This window comes from Mobula birostris, chromosome 5 (assembly GCF_030028105.1).
Source record: "Mobula birostris isolate sMobBir1 chromosome 5, sMobBir1.hap1, whole genome shotgun sequence".
Taxonomy (NCBI): Eukaryota; Metazoa; Chordata; class Chondrichthyes; order Myliobatiformes; family Myliobatidae; genus Mobula; species Mobula birostris.
The window spans coordinates 31,537,586-31,554,474 of record NC_092374.1 but is presented as its reverse complement, the minus strand read 5'-3'; the positions used below and the strand labels follow the sequence as shown (position 1 = coordinate 31,554,474).

The window sequence follows — 16,889 nt, the reverse complement described above, 5'->3', positions numbered from 1 at the left end:
AGTCTCCACATGCAGCACATAATTCTCTGAAACTTCAGCCACCTCCAATGGGATCCCACCACCAGGCATCCCTTTCCCTCCCCCCCCACTTTCTGCAGGGATCGCTCCCTAGGCAACTCCCTTGTCCATTCACCCCTCCCCACTGATCTCTCTCCTGGCACTTATCCTTGCAAGCAAGTGCTACACCTGCCCCTATACCTCCTCCCTCACTACCAGTCAGGGCCCCAAACAGTCCTTCCAGGTGAGGTGACACTTCACCTGTGAGTCTCTTGGAGTCATATACTGTGTTCGGTGCTCCCGGTGCGTCCTCCTATGCATCGGTGAGACCCAACGTAGATTGGGAGACAACTTCGCCAAGCGCCTACACTTCATCCACCAGAACAAGCGGGATCTCCCAGTGGCCACCCATTTTAATTCCACTTCCCATTCTCATTCTGATATGTCCATCCTTGGACTCCTCCAGTGTCATGAAGAGGCCACACTTAGGTTGGAGGAACAACACCTTGTATTCCATTTGGGTAGCCTCCAACCTGATGGCATGAACACAAATTTCCCAAACTTCTGGTAATGCCCCCCACCCCCTTCACCGTTTCTCATCCCCTTTTCCCTTTCTCACCTTATCTCCCTTCCCGCCCATCAACTCCCTCTGGTGCTTTTCTTTCTTCCATGGCCTTCTGTCTCTTTCATCTTCCCAGCTCCTCACTTCATCCTTCCCCCTCCAGATTTCACCTATTACCTTGTGTTTTTCTCCCCCCTTCCCCCACCTTTTAAATTTACTCATCTCTTTTTCTCCGGTGCTACCGAAGGGTTTCGGCCCAAAACATCGACTGTACTCTTTTCCGCAGATGCTGCCTGGCCTGCTGAGTTCCTCCAGCATTTTGCATGATGCTCGGATTTCCAGCACCTGCAGATTTTGTCTTGTTCGATTAAGCATTGTTTCTTTGCTTACATAATCCATTATGGGTTATATGTAAAAGTACATGAATGGCATACGTCATTATGTCACCACATCATAAGCATACGTCTCACTGAAGTAAAAACTAAGAGTAGACACATTATTCCTAGCTCCATGTTTTTCTTTCAATTAGTTTTAGGTTTTGGAGTTACAAAACATAACACAAGATAGTTAAATATAGCTTCTACAAAGAGAATGAAGTATTAACGTTTCATGATAATAACTTCTAATCAGAAATTAAATACCGACCCTGTTTCTCTCTTCACAGGTGCCGCCTGACCTGTAGCATTTTCAGTCTTTGTTACCAATTTTCAGCATTTGCGATTTTTGGCTTCAGTATTACAGTTCAGCTGTTTACGTTCAAATAAAAGAAATCCAGATTGCCAGTTCAGAAGGTTTACAACGTTTACAATACAGTCAAGCTGACTCACACATCAATCTCCAGCTCACATTGCCAGTTTACCATATGTAGCTGCTGTATACATCACATTTCAGTAGTTTCAAAATTATACAATATTAATGCTGGCCAGCTGTAAACATCACAGAACTGAAAAAGGATGAAGCCAACAGCATCAAACACGAAGTGCTTCAAATTACCTTTTGGACCTTCGTAACCTGGCTCTGCTTAGAAAATGAGGCACGGTGATGTTTGATAGAACAGACCACAAGCTGGAGTCGGACATGATGCAGAAGTGAACACTTCAGTTCCCTTTCAGAAAAAGAGACAGGCCTTCCACATTCAGTGAAGACAACTCCTCCGGATCCTTGGTGGAAAGCATCCTTAGGCTGCCAGATCACTGGAGAGCCACTGCTTTTTGAACGCTTGCCATAAACTATTGTCCAACTCAAACAAGCTTTGACATACTGCACAGTCTTTTTTAAAAAAATTGTCCTTGCCAGTTTGGTTGTTATTCTATTTCAAAGAGCCCACAATCATCTCCAGTTACACCTCACTTACTCCGGAAGATTACCGAGTGGCCAAAGGAAGTTTACACAGCTTGCAGTTAAGACATCTTTGTGTTTGGTTGCAAAACCAAGGTAAATCATCTATTTGGGATTTACCATTTCATGGAATCAAGAGGGAGCCACTTAAACCATTAAACTCTTATAAAGCAGAAATCAGAAACTTTGTCCAGCCACACTACTTATTTTTAAACTTTAAAAGTCACAATTTATACAAAGATTTCTTATTAACTATACAAATCTGACTTTCTGAAATTATATTTACATTTATTTTCCCCCTATCCAAATCCTGAATATGCCACAAGCCCTTGACTAACTTCTGTATAACAAAGCCTGCTCTCTACTCCAAGCAGGTAAAGATAATTACGGTACATTGCAGGGGAGCACTGAACCAGGATTGGCACACCAGATCCAAATCCAATTACATGGTTATAAAATATTAATCACAGATATCCCTTTATTGCTGTATGCATGCATCCCACACATTTTGATTTTGCTGCACTGCTCCTTGTGAGGATGTACCTTGGGTGTGCCTGTATTCAAACTGAGCTGAGGTGTTGAATATGCTGTGCAAAGTTTAAAACTTTCCCACCCAACCCAATCTGCCTAATTGTGCATTTTCCCACCCAACCCAATCTAATTGTGCATTTGGAAAGGGGGCAGAAGTTAGGTTAAAAATTTAAGGCAGGCAGTCACCCAACCTCTTCATAGAGTCATAGAACACTACAGCACAGAAAGATGCCCTTCGGCCCATCTAGTCTGTGCCAGACTATTTATCTGCTTCATCCCAGTGACCTGCAACTGGACCAAAGCCCCTCACACTCCTCACATCCACCTACCTGTCCAAGTTTCTCTTAAATGTTGAAATCAAACCACGTCCACCACTTCCACAGCCAGTTCATTCCACATTCACAAAACCCTCTGAGTTCCTCCTCATGTTCCCCTTAAACACTTCAGCTTTCATCCTTAACCTGTGATGTCTAGTTCTAGTCTCAGCCAATCTCAGCGAGAAAAGACTGCTTGCGTTTACCCCGTCTATACCCCTTATAATTTTGTATACCTTGGTCAAATCTCCTCTCATTCTCTTACACTCCAGGGAATGAAGTTGTAACCTGTTAAATCTTTCCTTGTAGCTCAGGTCCTGGCAACATCCTTGTAAAGTTCCTTTACACTCTTTCAATCTTATTGGCATATTTTCTGTGGGTTAGTGTCTTCCTGCAAGGAGGATAATCATTATTAATTAGCATACTTTAGGTTTAAATCTATCCTTCGTGAATAACCACATACAATGGGACACATATCCATTAAATCATACCTCCACCTTGGCAGTTGGTAGTATTTTTATGTCACACAGATCTGACAAGCTGAAACTACATTGATTTTTGCAAGTGCAACTTCTATAAAATCATAAATCACTTTTATAAAATCATAAATAAGTAATATTTCCATAAGTGGCTACTTATATATCCAAGGACTGCCTGTTGCAACAATTCTTCCTCCTCCCCAACTCCAGTTTTTGATTAGCTCCTAGCAACAACACAATTTCACTGTGAGGAGCAATCTCAGAAGATTCCAGAAACTTAACAAAATATGCAACGCAAGAGATTCTGCAGATGCTAGAAATCAAGAGCGATACCCAAGATGCTGGGGGAGTTCAGCAGTCAGGCATCTTCAATAGAGGGAAGTAAACAGTCAACATTCCAGGCCGAGACCCTTCATCAGGACCAGGAAGGAAGGAGAAAGAAGCCAGATTAAGGAGGTGAGGCAAGGGGAAGCTGGCAGGTGATACATGGGTGGGTTGGGGAGGGGAGAAGTGAGAAGCTGGGAGGTGAGAGTTGGAAAAGGTAAAGTGCTGAAGAAAGAGGAATCTGATAGAAGAAGAGAGCGGACCATGGAAGAAAGGAAAGGAGGAATGACACCAGGGCAGGTGAGGAGAAGAGAAGGGGTAAATGCTAGAACATTTCACAGCACAGTATTTGAATATGACAACCAGATCAAAGATTAGTTTATAATCACAGTGACAAGATCATAAAACAGTTTTGAACAGCTGAAAAATGCAAATACCTTTTAAAACAATAACTGCGAATAGGGTTCTGTTAAAGCGTAAATGGATATTGTAGCAATCCTGTTGACATAGAACAGGAAATAAACTTCATGCAGTCGGTCCTTAAGCAACAGTCATCCCCATTTATTTCATGCAAATGACAGGATGGGTTTCCTGGAACACAGCACACAATCAAAAGGCTTTCCCTGGAGACCAGTTCACAATATTTCAGTCATTTTTAACCATCCCATTAAAAGCTAAATGGCAGGAATGATAGATAATTGGCTTCCAATGAAATTTCTTTCTACCTTCCAATCCCATTTTGAAGTGGTCTTCAGCATTAATTAGCTGTACTGTGTATCAAAACCACTGTGACGAGAATACACATAGATTAAGATGTTAGCTGTCCTGTGCTGGCACCAGTGGGATCAGCAGTTGGTCTGCCACCTGTCTTCATGAGAAAGAGAGATAAGGAAAACAATGGAGCAGCATTTGGAGATGTTAATGAAGGGACGGGAGAGAGTAACGGAAGGAGAGCTGTCAAGATCGGCTCCCCCTTTGAACCCTGAACTGTTTGAAGTGATGGACAGGCGATACCCCAGCAGGGGGATAAAAAGGGACAGGTTTGCTAAGGCAAGACACACACGACACCCCGAGGTAACGAGACCCTGGAAGCGGTGCGTCTCCCACAAGTCAGTGGGAAGTTTTGGAAGGCTGGTCGCGGGACCAAGCCATAGACGCACAGGGTGGAAAGGCACGATCAGCGGGAACCTGGTGTGTGTCCGCCCTTGCCTGGGTGCCAGCTTCACCGCAGAGAAACGATCGTATCTGGAAACGGAGGGGTCACAGTCGGTGACCTCAGGAGACATCACAAAGGGCTCGCCCGAAAGCTGACTGCGAAGAATATCGAAGGTCTGTGTGGAAGCCGTTTGAATATTCATTCGTTTTGCTCTCTCTCTCTCCTTCCTCCCATTGTCCATCTCCCACGGCAGTGATTACTGCGAACTGAACTGAATTCAATTCAACTTTGCATCACTTTAGAACTGGTCATTTACCCCTAGACGACGATAGAGCTTGATTGATCCTGTTATCCTAATTCTGTGTACATGTGTGTTTATCATTGCTGAACTGTTGCATTTATTATCCTTTTGATTAGAGTACTGTGTTGCTTGTTTCTTTAATAAAACTTTCTCAGTTCTAGTAATCCAGACTCCAACTGAGTGATCCATTTCTGCTGGTTTGGCAACGCAGTTACGGGGTACGTAACACCACAAATTGTGGTATTGAACTCTGAGCTTTTCCTAATGCTTCTCTGCTTTTATAAAATCAGGATTTAACAAAATCTTCCAGAATATCGACAAGACACAAGGAAACTTCTTCCCCGAAGTATGAAAAAAATTACTGCATAAACATTGATAACCGACCTCAATCAACTTACTCAGTTTGTTTAGTAATGCGAAACACTGGACAATTATCTTACAATTCCATCATATTTTCCATCTGTTCCATAATTACAGTTCTAATCAGTTCGAAACTTAACTCTACATTTACCACTGCTGTAACATAGCCCTTAATTCAAGTGATCGTCATCTTGCCAAATTCAGTTTCTGGGACAGTTCAAAATTTTGAACTTCACATTCACAGATCAGATCTCAACCACAATTTATATTTCTATAGCACTGAAATACAGTCGTGTCTGTGAATTCTGTAGGGCAGCTGTGGACACTGGAGGGGAATAAGAAACAATTTCCTTCTCAGAGAAGTAGCAGATTAACTTCACTCAGCGGAAATGTCTTAAGTTATCAAACTCCATCAATATTTCTCTGTATGCAAAGTTGCCTGAAAGTCTGTACCAACTCCCTGTGCTTAACATTTCTTCATTTCAATTTGTGAAAAGGAAGTTCAACGTACATTCAGTAGGCACTCTGTAGTTTCTGAATAAATTAGAGTAATGATCAGTCTTGGAAAGCAATAGCAAAGCAAACAATTTTTGTGTGTGGTAGATGCAAAGCTGACACTGAAAACGGAGGAAGAGAATGAGAGAAAGTAAAAAGGGCAATAAGAAAGTTAGCATGCACAAAATGCTGGAGGAACTGAGAAGGTCAAGCACCATCCATGGAAAGGAACAGAGAGTCAACGTTTTGGGCTGAGACTCTTCATCAGGACGAGAGGTCCTGTTGAAGGGTCTCGGTTCAAACATCAACTTTTTATTCCTTTCCATGGATGCTGCCTGATCTGCTGAGGTCCTCCAGCAGCGTATGTGTGTGTGTGCGTGTGTGTTACTCTCGATTTCCAACATCTGCCAAATCTCTTGTATTAATAAAAAAAAGCTAATGTATATCATTTCAGAAACTGCAAAAGCCAAGAAAAATATTGCATGTTCCGGATTCTTCTGATTACACAGAGAATATGTTTTGATTTTGTCCCAAACTTATGCATATAGGCAACAGTGAAAATACAGACTTTGTTTTGAAATGACCTTGTTTTAAAAGTCCGTATTTGAAAACACTCTTGAAAGCCATGCCTCGAGCTCTGAAGCCATTTATTAGGCTTTCAAATTTCAAACAGCTGAAATTAACTTTGTTACATCTGTGTCTTACTGCGAACTTCCACTGCAATCAGCACACTCATGGAAATATTGCACAGGCACAGTGCTGTTCCTCGAAAAGCAGATTATACTCCACTTTGGAACAATTGATGAAACGCCAATAATACAATAAAGTAAATTGAAAATGCTCTTGCGCTCCTCTTACTCAGTGAAGGTCAAAAAGATTTATAGAGGTGGTTTGAAGGGTCGGGGGGAAACTACAGTTTGGCTCAGAAAGGCAAGCTGGATACCACTGGAAATGGAAGCAGATATTTATAACCGTTACGTGTCAGATAAATTCAACATTGTACCCCCTGAAGCCCAACGGGCAACCCGACAAGATGGCCAGGAGCAACCATTCCACAGGCACCAAAGTGTAGGAGAGGGAATGTTGAGCAAAGTAACAGCTGTGGAATGAGTGTGCTGGATGATGTACTGAATCCCGGGCTGCTTCTACACTCAGCTATATAAGTGGCTAGGGAGGTTATCTTTTCCAAAGGCAGACACACAAGCCCATCGGTGGAAGATCTGAGTGAACACTTGGACATAAGAATCAGACCATTCAGTCCCTCAAGCCTGCTCTTCCATTAGCAGAATTAGGCTATTCAGCCCACTAAATTAAAGATCAAAGTAAATTTATTATCAAAGTATATATATGTTACCATATACAACTTTGATAAGGTCAGACCCCTGCTCTACTCGCTCTATCCTTATGACTGAAGTCAAGCACAGCTCCAATGCCACATGTAAGTGTGCTGATGACAACACTGTCATTAGCCGAACCAATGGTGGTGATGAATCAGCATATAGGAGGGAGACAAAATCTGGCTGAGAGGTGCCACAACGACAACCTCTCACTCAACGTCAGCAAGACCAAGCAGCAGGAGAGGGAAGCCGGAGGTTCATGTGCCAATCCTCACTGGGGGAAATCAGAAGAGGAGGGCATCAGCAACTTCAAATTTGTCAGTGTTATCATTTCAGAGGATCTGTCCCAGGTCCAGCAAGTGTAATTATGTAGAAAGCATCTATGGAAGGGAATAAACAGTCAGTGTTTCAGGCTGACATTTGTTCTCTTGCTTAAAGTAATTTCAGGGTGGTACACTGAGATTTTTTTTTACTATTAATGTAAATGTATTTCATCAGCTTCTGAGTGCCGTGTTGATAGGTGGGAATAGTCTCTTGCAGCACAAGCTGTCAGAGGCCCATTAAAGTGATGCAGAGGTACAGCCTCAGTATGTACTACCCAAGTACTGTTTGGTTTTTGTGGTTAATCTCGGCTGGCTGTTGGAATCATCGAGGGGAGCAGGGAGCAGGAAATTCACGTGCAACTGCATAGCAGTCAATGCTGCCAGCATAGCCAGGGTCCCTACAGCTGCAGGGATCTCACAGGTGGTGTAAGCCTGGAGCTTTCCATTTAACCTACCTGCTTAAGTGTACCAGTTCTCAGTGCCCCATCTTTATTTATTTTTCCAGTCAACAGAAATAACTGCAAAATGAGTCATTAAAAATGACAATACTCCAATGCTGATTACGAGACTGTACAGGAAGCCACAGTAGTCTCATTAAAGAGGCTTCACCTTAATTTCAAAATGTTAAACTAATTCTCGTGGAAATGATCTGCGGCTATCAAGTAAAAGGCCATTTTAAATGGTAGAACAATGATTGCTTAAAAGATACAAAAGTACTATACAGTATGCAGCGATTATAAAGTGAACAAATCATCTTTAGTTATGGAAGAGAGTATTAGATAGGTGAGTCAGCAAACAAGCAAAGTGATTGCAACATGAAAGCAGAACTTAAGCAGCAATAAAAGTTTAAAAAAAACACAAACTCTGTACTTTGTAAAAAGAAATGAAATCCTTTTCATTCTGGCAATCAGGGAAGGACCCAAAATAGGATTTCAATAAGGAATTTTCCCAGTTCATCAGCCATAATTTCACATGGGTTTCCTGCTGCGGGCTCCCCTCAATGATTCCCACAGTGAGCCAAGGTTAACCAAGTCCTTCACTGGCTGGGCCTTTTCAGCAATGCACCATCAAACACAATGAGGATACGTGGCTAGCTCCAGTCAAAGGTCAGGTTCCTTTGTGGTTAAAGCAGGTCCAATTCATCATTTTGCAGGTGAAGTGGACAGAGTTCAACAGAGACAGAACAGCTAGAGTTTGCAACATAAATTCAGCTGACCCCATACGTGTACTGAAGGAAGGAGGAGCAGATAATCTTGCGGGTTTGTACAATTATAGCGGCCCAATCACTTCTTTTATGTGACTGTGGTGGGCTGCAAGGCAATATAAATATCTCTGGACAGAGCCCAAAGCACAAATATCATTTGCCTATCACTGCCATGCTGGTCAGTGTAATGTGGTGTCTGCTCAGCTCCAAGTTCCAGCAGGTGGCAGATTCCAGTGAGGATTTCATCAATGATGCACATCTCATACAGTTTTTTGCTGACCCAGGTAAAATTATTTTTCAACTATCCTGGGCCGATCAGCTCTCTTGTTGAGAGCCCTTCTCTCCCTCCTCCTCCAACAGTGTGCCATACATCATATACAGTCTTCTCCCAACCACAGTGCCTTACCAGGTGGATGCTGAGTAATCCTCCCACAGAAGGGAGTAACTGCTTTGCTCAAAAGCTTTGAAGTCAGCAGAAAGTCTAAGGTCATGACCTGCCTGAGTGCTCTTTCTGTCGGGGTCTGCTCCACAGATACTCAAAATGGAAGTTGGGGGCAGGCAAGCATGGGGGAGGGTGGTTTAAGGATAGGCAAGTGAGGGGGAATGTGTGCAGACACAAGCGAGCAAGGGAGAGAGAAAGTTCAAAGTTCAAAATAAATTTATTATCAAAGTATGTATAAGGCACCATGTTATCCCGAGATTCATTTTCTTGCAGGCATTCACAGTAAATACAAAGAAACACAATAAAATTAATGAACAACTGCACAGAAAGATGGCAAACAACCAACGTACAACAGACAAATTATACAAATTCAAAAAAATGAATAAATAATAAATATTAAGAACACGAGAGAGAGAGAGAGAGAGAGAGAGAGAGAGAGAGAGAGAGAGAGAGAGAGAGAGAGAGAGAGAGAGAGAGAGAGAGAGAGAGAGAGAGAGAGAGAGAGAGAGAGATAGATAGATAGATAGATAGATAGATAGATAGAGATAGATAGATAGAGATAGATAGATAGATAGATAGATAGATAGATAGATAGATAAGTGGGGAAAGGGAAACCAGAGAGGGAGAAAGAGGGAAAGAAAGCAAAATCTTAATTTAGTAAGGAAGTACGTATCCCAGCATGAAGTAAAAAGACAGCATGCCCACAGTCTTCTTATCTAGAAACAGAGGTGATATTTCATACAACACTTGTTCTATAAAATCTCTGACCAATAAATACAAATGTCATGGATAAACTGCAGGTCCAGCCACACGTTGTTATGATCTGCCTCTCAATCTCTTGGAATAAAGGAAATTAGGTGAACCATAGAGGGACTAGCTTCTGGCTGGTGAAGCTGAAAGAGTAATCAGCATACTGATCAAGTATCTCATGTTATTCCAGGAGGCAAATGTTCTCAGACATTAATACAGTCCAGACTAATGGAAGAGCCCATACTGGATTCCTGAAAGTGGGAAACTCAAAGGGAAAACTTGATCACAGTCCCAACAGAATGTTTCCTTTGCTCTGTCCACAGTAAGAACAGCAATAACAGGAAGAGCTGAATTATAACTTTTACCCACGGACTCGTGTTAGCACAAACTGCCCAGTTGAAGCAGCCAGAGCAAGCCAACCTGGTGAAATATTATGCCCGTTGTAGGATTCAAAGTCACATCCACAAAACCTTTATTCCTACAGCTTATATTGCAAAGCCAGTCTTGTGAATATATGGACAAGTATTCCATCCATCTCTAAAAATGTACTTTCTTTCTATTCACTGCTGAATTCCAATGGTCTTACATCAGCCCTCATTAACCTTCCATTCTACAAAGTCCAAGACCACCTTTCTCATAATTGATGCGACAAGGATCAGTGAACACACATTATAATCTGTCCGAAGGTTTCGTTTTCTGTAGGCCGGCATGGTAGCATAGTGATTAGTTAAATTAAAACATCAGCAACCCAGGGTAAATCCACTGCTGTCTGTAAGGAGTTTGTACATTCTTCCCATGACTGCATAAGGTTTCCTCCACGTAGGTTCGGGCTACTTCCCACTGCCCACAGTCCAAAATCATACAGATTAGTACGTTAATAGGTAATGCGTGTAGTTGGATGGCATGGGCTCGCTGTACCAGAAGGGCCTGTTACTGTGTTGTAGATCACTAAATAAAAAACTTTAAATATACATACCTATGAACATCCACTCCCAGGGACACATCCCCAACATTTCAGCCAGTCAACTGCTCACGTAGCTTAACCAGACTTCCAAATCCAAACTCTGTCCCAAGCCAAAGCATAAGTGACTGCAAGGAGGACAGAGGAAAATCATAGAGTATTTCCTGGATAAAAGTGCTGGAATCCCTGGCCAGTGACCATCTAAATTGAAGGTTGCATTGAAAACTTCAAGTCTATGTGCCTTGAGTGCACCAGAGTACCAAAACAATAACACAGAAGGAGCTTACTACCTCCCAAACTTACCGCCTAAGTATTCCTTGTCCTACTTGTCTCAAAATAGGTCTGCCCACATCACATTGGCTTCATCAGTCACCTTAGCAACTAGAGCACTCAAATGGAGGCAACTTATTCTCTGTCCTGAGAAATCAGGTTCAAGTTTAATTATCATTCAACCATACACATGAATACAGCCAAGCCAAACAGTGTTCCTCCAGGGCAAAGGTGCAAGACACAGTACCTGCAGTTTACACAGCACATATAGCACAATTATGATAACAGTAAATCATTTTCACAATGTATAGCCCAAGTCCCTGAGTGTCATTGTCTATAGACTTATGGTGCATGGGATGTCATCCTTATGCCACACTTCAAGAACAAGCGTGTAGCAGTCCTCATCACATGACAGCGCAGCCACAGACAAACATATCCAGCTTGCCTACCACCGAGCAGGGCAAGTACAGCAGGCGACCTCAGGCACAAGGGCCTGGTCCGCACAACAACAAGCCAAGCAGCTCCCCTGCTGGTGTTGCCAATGAACTAGTCAACTGGACTCGCAGTATTTCAAGTCTGGTTCAAGACAAGCAAAGACATGAATGACATGTGTGGTGATGTTAGCAGAGAAAAGCAGCTGAACATAGAACATTTTAAACTAATTTAAGATTTTTTTTACATGCCAGTGCATTCACATGAGCTTGAGGTTCTTAATGGAACTTTGTTCAATTTCTTAAAAATCTAATCCACTGTAAACTCAAGCACTACATATAGTCTTTCTTTATTTCCCATAACATAGATTGAATAATTATTAACATTAAAAAGAACCTTGCTCAGAAGAATGTGTAAATTATGCTTTTACCAACACATTCTTTACTTTGCTAGATCCTCAACTTGGCACACTTCCTTCCCCGTTTACAGTCTAGATGAAACAGCCAGCTACGCAAACTTTTCAATCAGGTCCCCTGTTGTCCAGGTTAATCTAGAAGGTTTCAGTTTCTGCAGCCAGACACAGGTCTCAGCCACGTTGGGGAGAAGAGCTTCTGGAGATGGATACAAAACTCAGTTCACATCAACATCTACTAAACCGCTCGTATCAACAGGCTGAGATAATGAACTTTCTATTTCCACAGGGAAAACCAAAAAATGTTCCCCTGGACCATCTAACTCTTATTGGATCATGCAAACTCTATACCCTTTAAGGGATGGATCACAAATGTTCCAATGTGTTGAGGGCACTGTAACTCTTGGATAACAGCCATCCCAAAAATGACTGAATAATCAGTATTCACAGCACACTAGCCAATATACTCTTCACAGTAAAACAGGGGCTCCCAACCTTTTTTATGCCATGGACCAATACCATTAGACAATAAGTCCGTGGGCCCCAGGTTGGGAACTCCTGCCACAGACCATCTTCCACGATAAGAATTCCTAACCTCAGACCTCCATCCCCTCCACCGACTAGAGGCGAGTCCAAACCCAAACTTCATTTACTTCACTCAGCCAATGAAAACACATATAGCATATGGCATTCAAGATAAAGACAATAGAATGACTCATCCTTTCCATTCCTAACATTTTCAGATAATACCACAGCCTTAATTATTGAGTGAAATTATTGGTACTTTGGAGCTACATGCATGTCTCAAAGCTATTCAGTGCAAGTTAATGGCTTGAAGTAAATAAATACTGATCAAATTAGCCTTCATGGACTATTGGAAAAACAAACAAGGAATGCCTTCCTGCAATACTGAGTCAATTCAGAACGAATCAATGTGCAGGGTTTCAACCTGAAACCACAACAGCACTTCCCCAGCCCCCACCACCCCCTCTCAGAGGCTGTACTAAAAAGCATCACCATCAAATTATGGATCAGAAACTCCTGAAGAACAAATATTTTCATGATTGCAGTGGGGATTTTTAAGTCTGTCACAGCATATTAAGATAATGCAATTTCCATTGTCTTTGTTGAAAGATTGGTGAATGTACATAATTTGCAATTTATGATTAACATTTTAGAGTGCATCCTATTGTGAGAAATTAATTCATAAGACAATAAGACACAGGAGCAAATTAAGCCACTCGGCCAGTCAAGTATGCTCCACCATTCCATCATGGGTGATTTATTATCCCTTTCAACCACATTCACCTGCCTTTTCCCTGTAACCTTTGATGCCCTGATTAATCACGAATCTATCAACCATCGCCTTAAATATACCCAAAAATTGGCCCCCACAGCTGTCTTTGGCAATGAATTCCACAGATTCACCATCCTCTAGCTAAAGAAATTTTTCCTAATCTCTGTTCTAAATGGACATCTCTCTATTGAGCTTGTGCTCTCTGGTCCTAGATTCACCCTCTCCATATCCACTCTATCTACACCTTTCAATACTCCATAGGTTTCAATGAGATTCCCCCCCGCCCCAAAAATTCTTCTAAACTTCAGTGAGTACAGACCAGCCATCAAACGCTCCTCATACGTGAACCGTTTTATTCTTTCATTCCTGGGATTATTTTCGTGAACCTCCTCTGGACCCTCTCCAATGCCAGCACATCTTTTCTTAGATAAGGGGCCCAAAACTGCTCACAATACTCCCACTGCAGTCTGACCAATGTTGTATAAAATCTCAATTATAGTCTTGCTTTTATATTCTAGTCCTCTCAAAATGAATGCTAACATTGCATTTGCCTTCCTTGCCCCCGACTCAATCTGTAAATTAACTTATTGAATCCTGCACAACTCCCATGTTCCTTTGCACCTCTGATTTTTGAACTTTCTCCATTTAGAAATTAATCTAATTCTTTATTCCTTCCACCAAGATGCACGACCATGCATGCATCTCCCTACACTATATCCATCTGCCACTTCTATGCCTATTCTCCCAATCTGTCTCAGTACTTCCACAACATCACCTGCTGCGTCACCCATCTTCATATCATCCGCAAACCTGGCCACAAAGTCAACAATTTCGTCACCCAAATCATGGCTAGAAGATTGGGTGACTGTGGAACACCTCTAGACACTGGCAGCCAATTAGAAAAGGCCCTCTTTATTCCCACATTTTGCTTCCTGCCAGTCACCCAATCTTCTATCCATGCCAGTGTAATGTCTTAGTTAAGATTTCTACAACTATGCTGAGGTATTTTTATTTTAGCAATTTTCTGCAAAAGCAGTGTGCCCTGTTTTGGTTTCAGCTAAATATAAGGAGCCATGTTGTCCAAATTAAGATTGTTGTGTCAGCCAATCTGCATCGCCTCGATATGTGTTGTAACTTTCAGCTCAGTGGGATGCCAGGGACAATTTGAGAGGGCTGGGCAGGATGAGATTTCAGAAGGTCAGTCAGTAGTCTGGTTTGGGTCTTTTGGCAGGAGATGTGGAGCAGGGCACAAGGGAAGATGCCTGCTGAATGCTGTTTGAAGGAGAGACCACATTATAAGGAGTGCTTTGTGCAGACAAACGGTTCTATGGAGGAAGTGTCAGTATTCCTGAATTAGCCAGTTCATTCGAGATGGTCTTCAAGAGAATTTCAAACTGTGACTGGTGTTTTTCCACACAGAACATGGGTTCAGTGCGTGACTAAAGTGATATGCCTGACTACTCCGGAAAAGAGCTCCAACGTTTATGTGCACATTACACTGGTTTAACTGTATTTCCAGTCCTCTGGAACAAATCCAGAATCTAGTGATTCTTGAAAGATTATTACAAATGCCTCCACAATCTTTTCAGCTACTTCTTTCAGAACCATGGGGTGTAGTCTCATCTGGTCCAGGTGATTTATCTACATTTGATTTTTCAGATTCCCAAGTAATAGCCTAGTAATCCCCCCTAGTAATAGCAACTGCACTCGCTAAGCACCTTGTCACTCTAGAACTTCCAGCATACTGCTAGTGTTTTCCAGAGTGAATACTGACGCAAAATATTAACTTCATACGTCACTTCTTTGTCCCCCATTACTACCTTTACAGCATCATTTTCAGTAATCTGATATCCACTCTCATCTCTATTTTACTCTTTATACATCTGAAAAACAGGTTGTATCCTCTTTTATATTATTGGCTAGCTTACCTTCATATTTCATCCTTTCTCTCTTTATGGCATTTTTAGTTGCCTTCTGATGGTTTTTAAAAGCTTTCCAATCCTCTATCTTCCCACTAATTTTTGCTATATTCCCTGAGTGGGCTCAGCCACTACAAATTCCCTCTCTTGGGATCCAGCACTATCCTGATTTTCCCAATCTACCTACATATTGAAATCCTCCACAACTATCGCAACATTGCCCTATTTACAGAACTTCTTTTAAATGTCCAGTTGTAATTTGTAGCCCACATTCTGGCTACTGTTCGAAAACCCTTGCAGTTACGTTTTTACCCTTGCAGTTTCTTAACTCTGACCATCTTCTGATCCTGTATCACCTCTTCCTAAGGATTTGATTTCATCTTTTTTAAACCACCCCCTCCGCCTACCTGCCTGTCCTACTGATACAGTGCGTACTCTTTGATGTTAAAGCTCCTAACTATGATCTTGTTTCAGCCCTGACTCAGTGATGCTCACACCACCATACCTGCGAATCTCTAAATGCGCTAAAAGATCATCTAACTTATTCTGTATACTGCATGCATTTAAATAAAACAGCAGTCAGCCACAAACATCACTTCAATCTGAAGAACAGCTCTAGACTGCATTATATCCACCCTTCCCCCTCACTGCAAAATTCCCCTCTCAGCAACCATAGCAACTGATCGGCAACCTATCAACAGCAACGCAAGAACACAGTAGGAGTATGAAACAGCACAACATCACCATTAGTAATTAAATTCAGAAGATGAATCCTGTATGCAGCAATTCCAAAATTCACAGCTGGAAGAAATATTGCTTAACCTTTGGAAGTACCAAAACAGAGAAAATCTCAGGTACTCTAACCTGCTCGAAAAGGGGATGCAAAGTGGCATTCTGGGCAAAATTAGGGGGAAGACAGCAATACAAAAGAAGATTCCCTCTCCCCCAACGTCCAAGGTTTCATAGAAACCTTCTTGCACATTCAGTGCAAGACTGGAATATGAATGATTATGTGCTCTGGTTAGGCCCAAACTCACTAAATGAATTGGACACAAGAGTGAAGACAACTGCCTCAATTGGTCCTTTGATCAAAGACAACTCTGAGCAAACTGTCATTTAGTCCAGCTCAGCTCTTCGTGACCTCATGGACCATAGGGTCCATAGGGTTTTCACGGCAAGATAAGGAAGTAGGTCGCCAGGCCTTTCTTCTGCGCAGATACTGCTGCTGCCCAGTATGGGACCCGGCTGGGTTCGAACTCAGGACCCTCTGCCTTGAAGTCCAGTGCTGATGCCACTACACCACCAGCTGGCCCAAACTAGAATGTGAAAATGGTGTATGCCCATAGGAGTGGTGAAAAAGATGCTATCAGCAGTGCAGAAACACAAGTCAGGATGCTTATTGATTATGGCTCAGCATTATCCTCTCACTACTCATTAACAAGTTTCAAAATCTGAGCCTTTGTACCTCCGTCTACAACTGGATCCTTGACATCCTCATTGGGAGACCACAATCAGTGCGGTTGGCAACGACGTCTCCTCCTTGCTGACTATCAACACAGGTGTACGTCGTGGATCCATGCATAGTCCACCGCTCTATTCTCTCCACACTCATGACTGTGCTGCTAGGCACAGCTCAAATGCCATCTACAATGGCATCACCTTTGCTGGCAGAATCTCAGGTGACG

At 42.3% G+C, this 16,889-nt stretch overlaps 1 protein-coding gene across 12 annotated transcripts in view; it reads right to left on the bottom strand.

Annotated features, from left to right (window-relative positions):
• Positions 1-16,889, bottom strand: part of LOC140197598 (microtubule-associated serine/threonine-protein kinase 4-like) — a 437,605-nt gene that overhangs the window by 157,899 nt on the left and 262,817 nt on the right. The window contains exon 1 of one of the 12 annotated variants that reach the window (XM_072257808.1): positions 1,553-1,945. The exons of the other annotated variants lie outside the window; for them this stretch is intronic. Within the exon in view, the coding sequence (XP_072113909.1) occupies positions 1,553-1,638 (86 nt within the window). The 5' untranslated portion in view covers positions 1,639-1,945. Of the gene's footprint in view, positions 1-1,552; positions 1,946-16,889 lie in introns of those variants that run through there. 12 annotated transcript variants of the gene reach the window in all.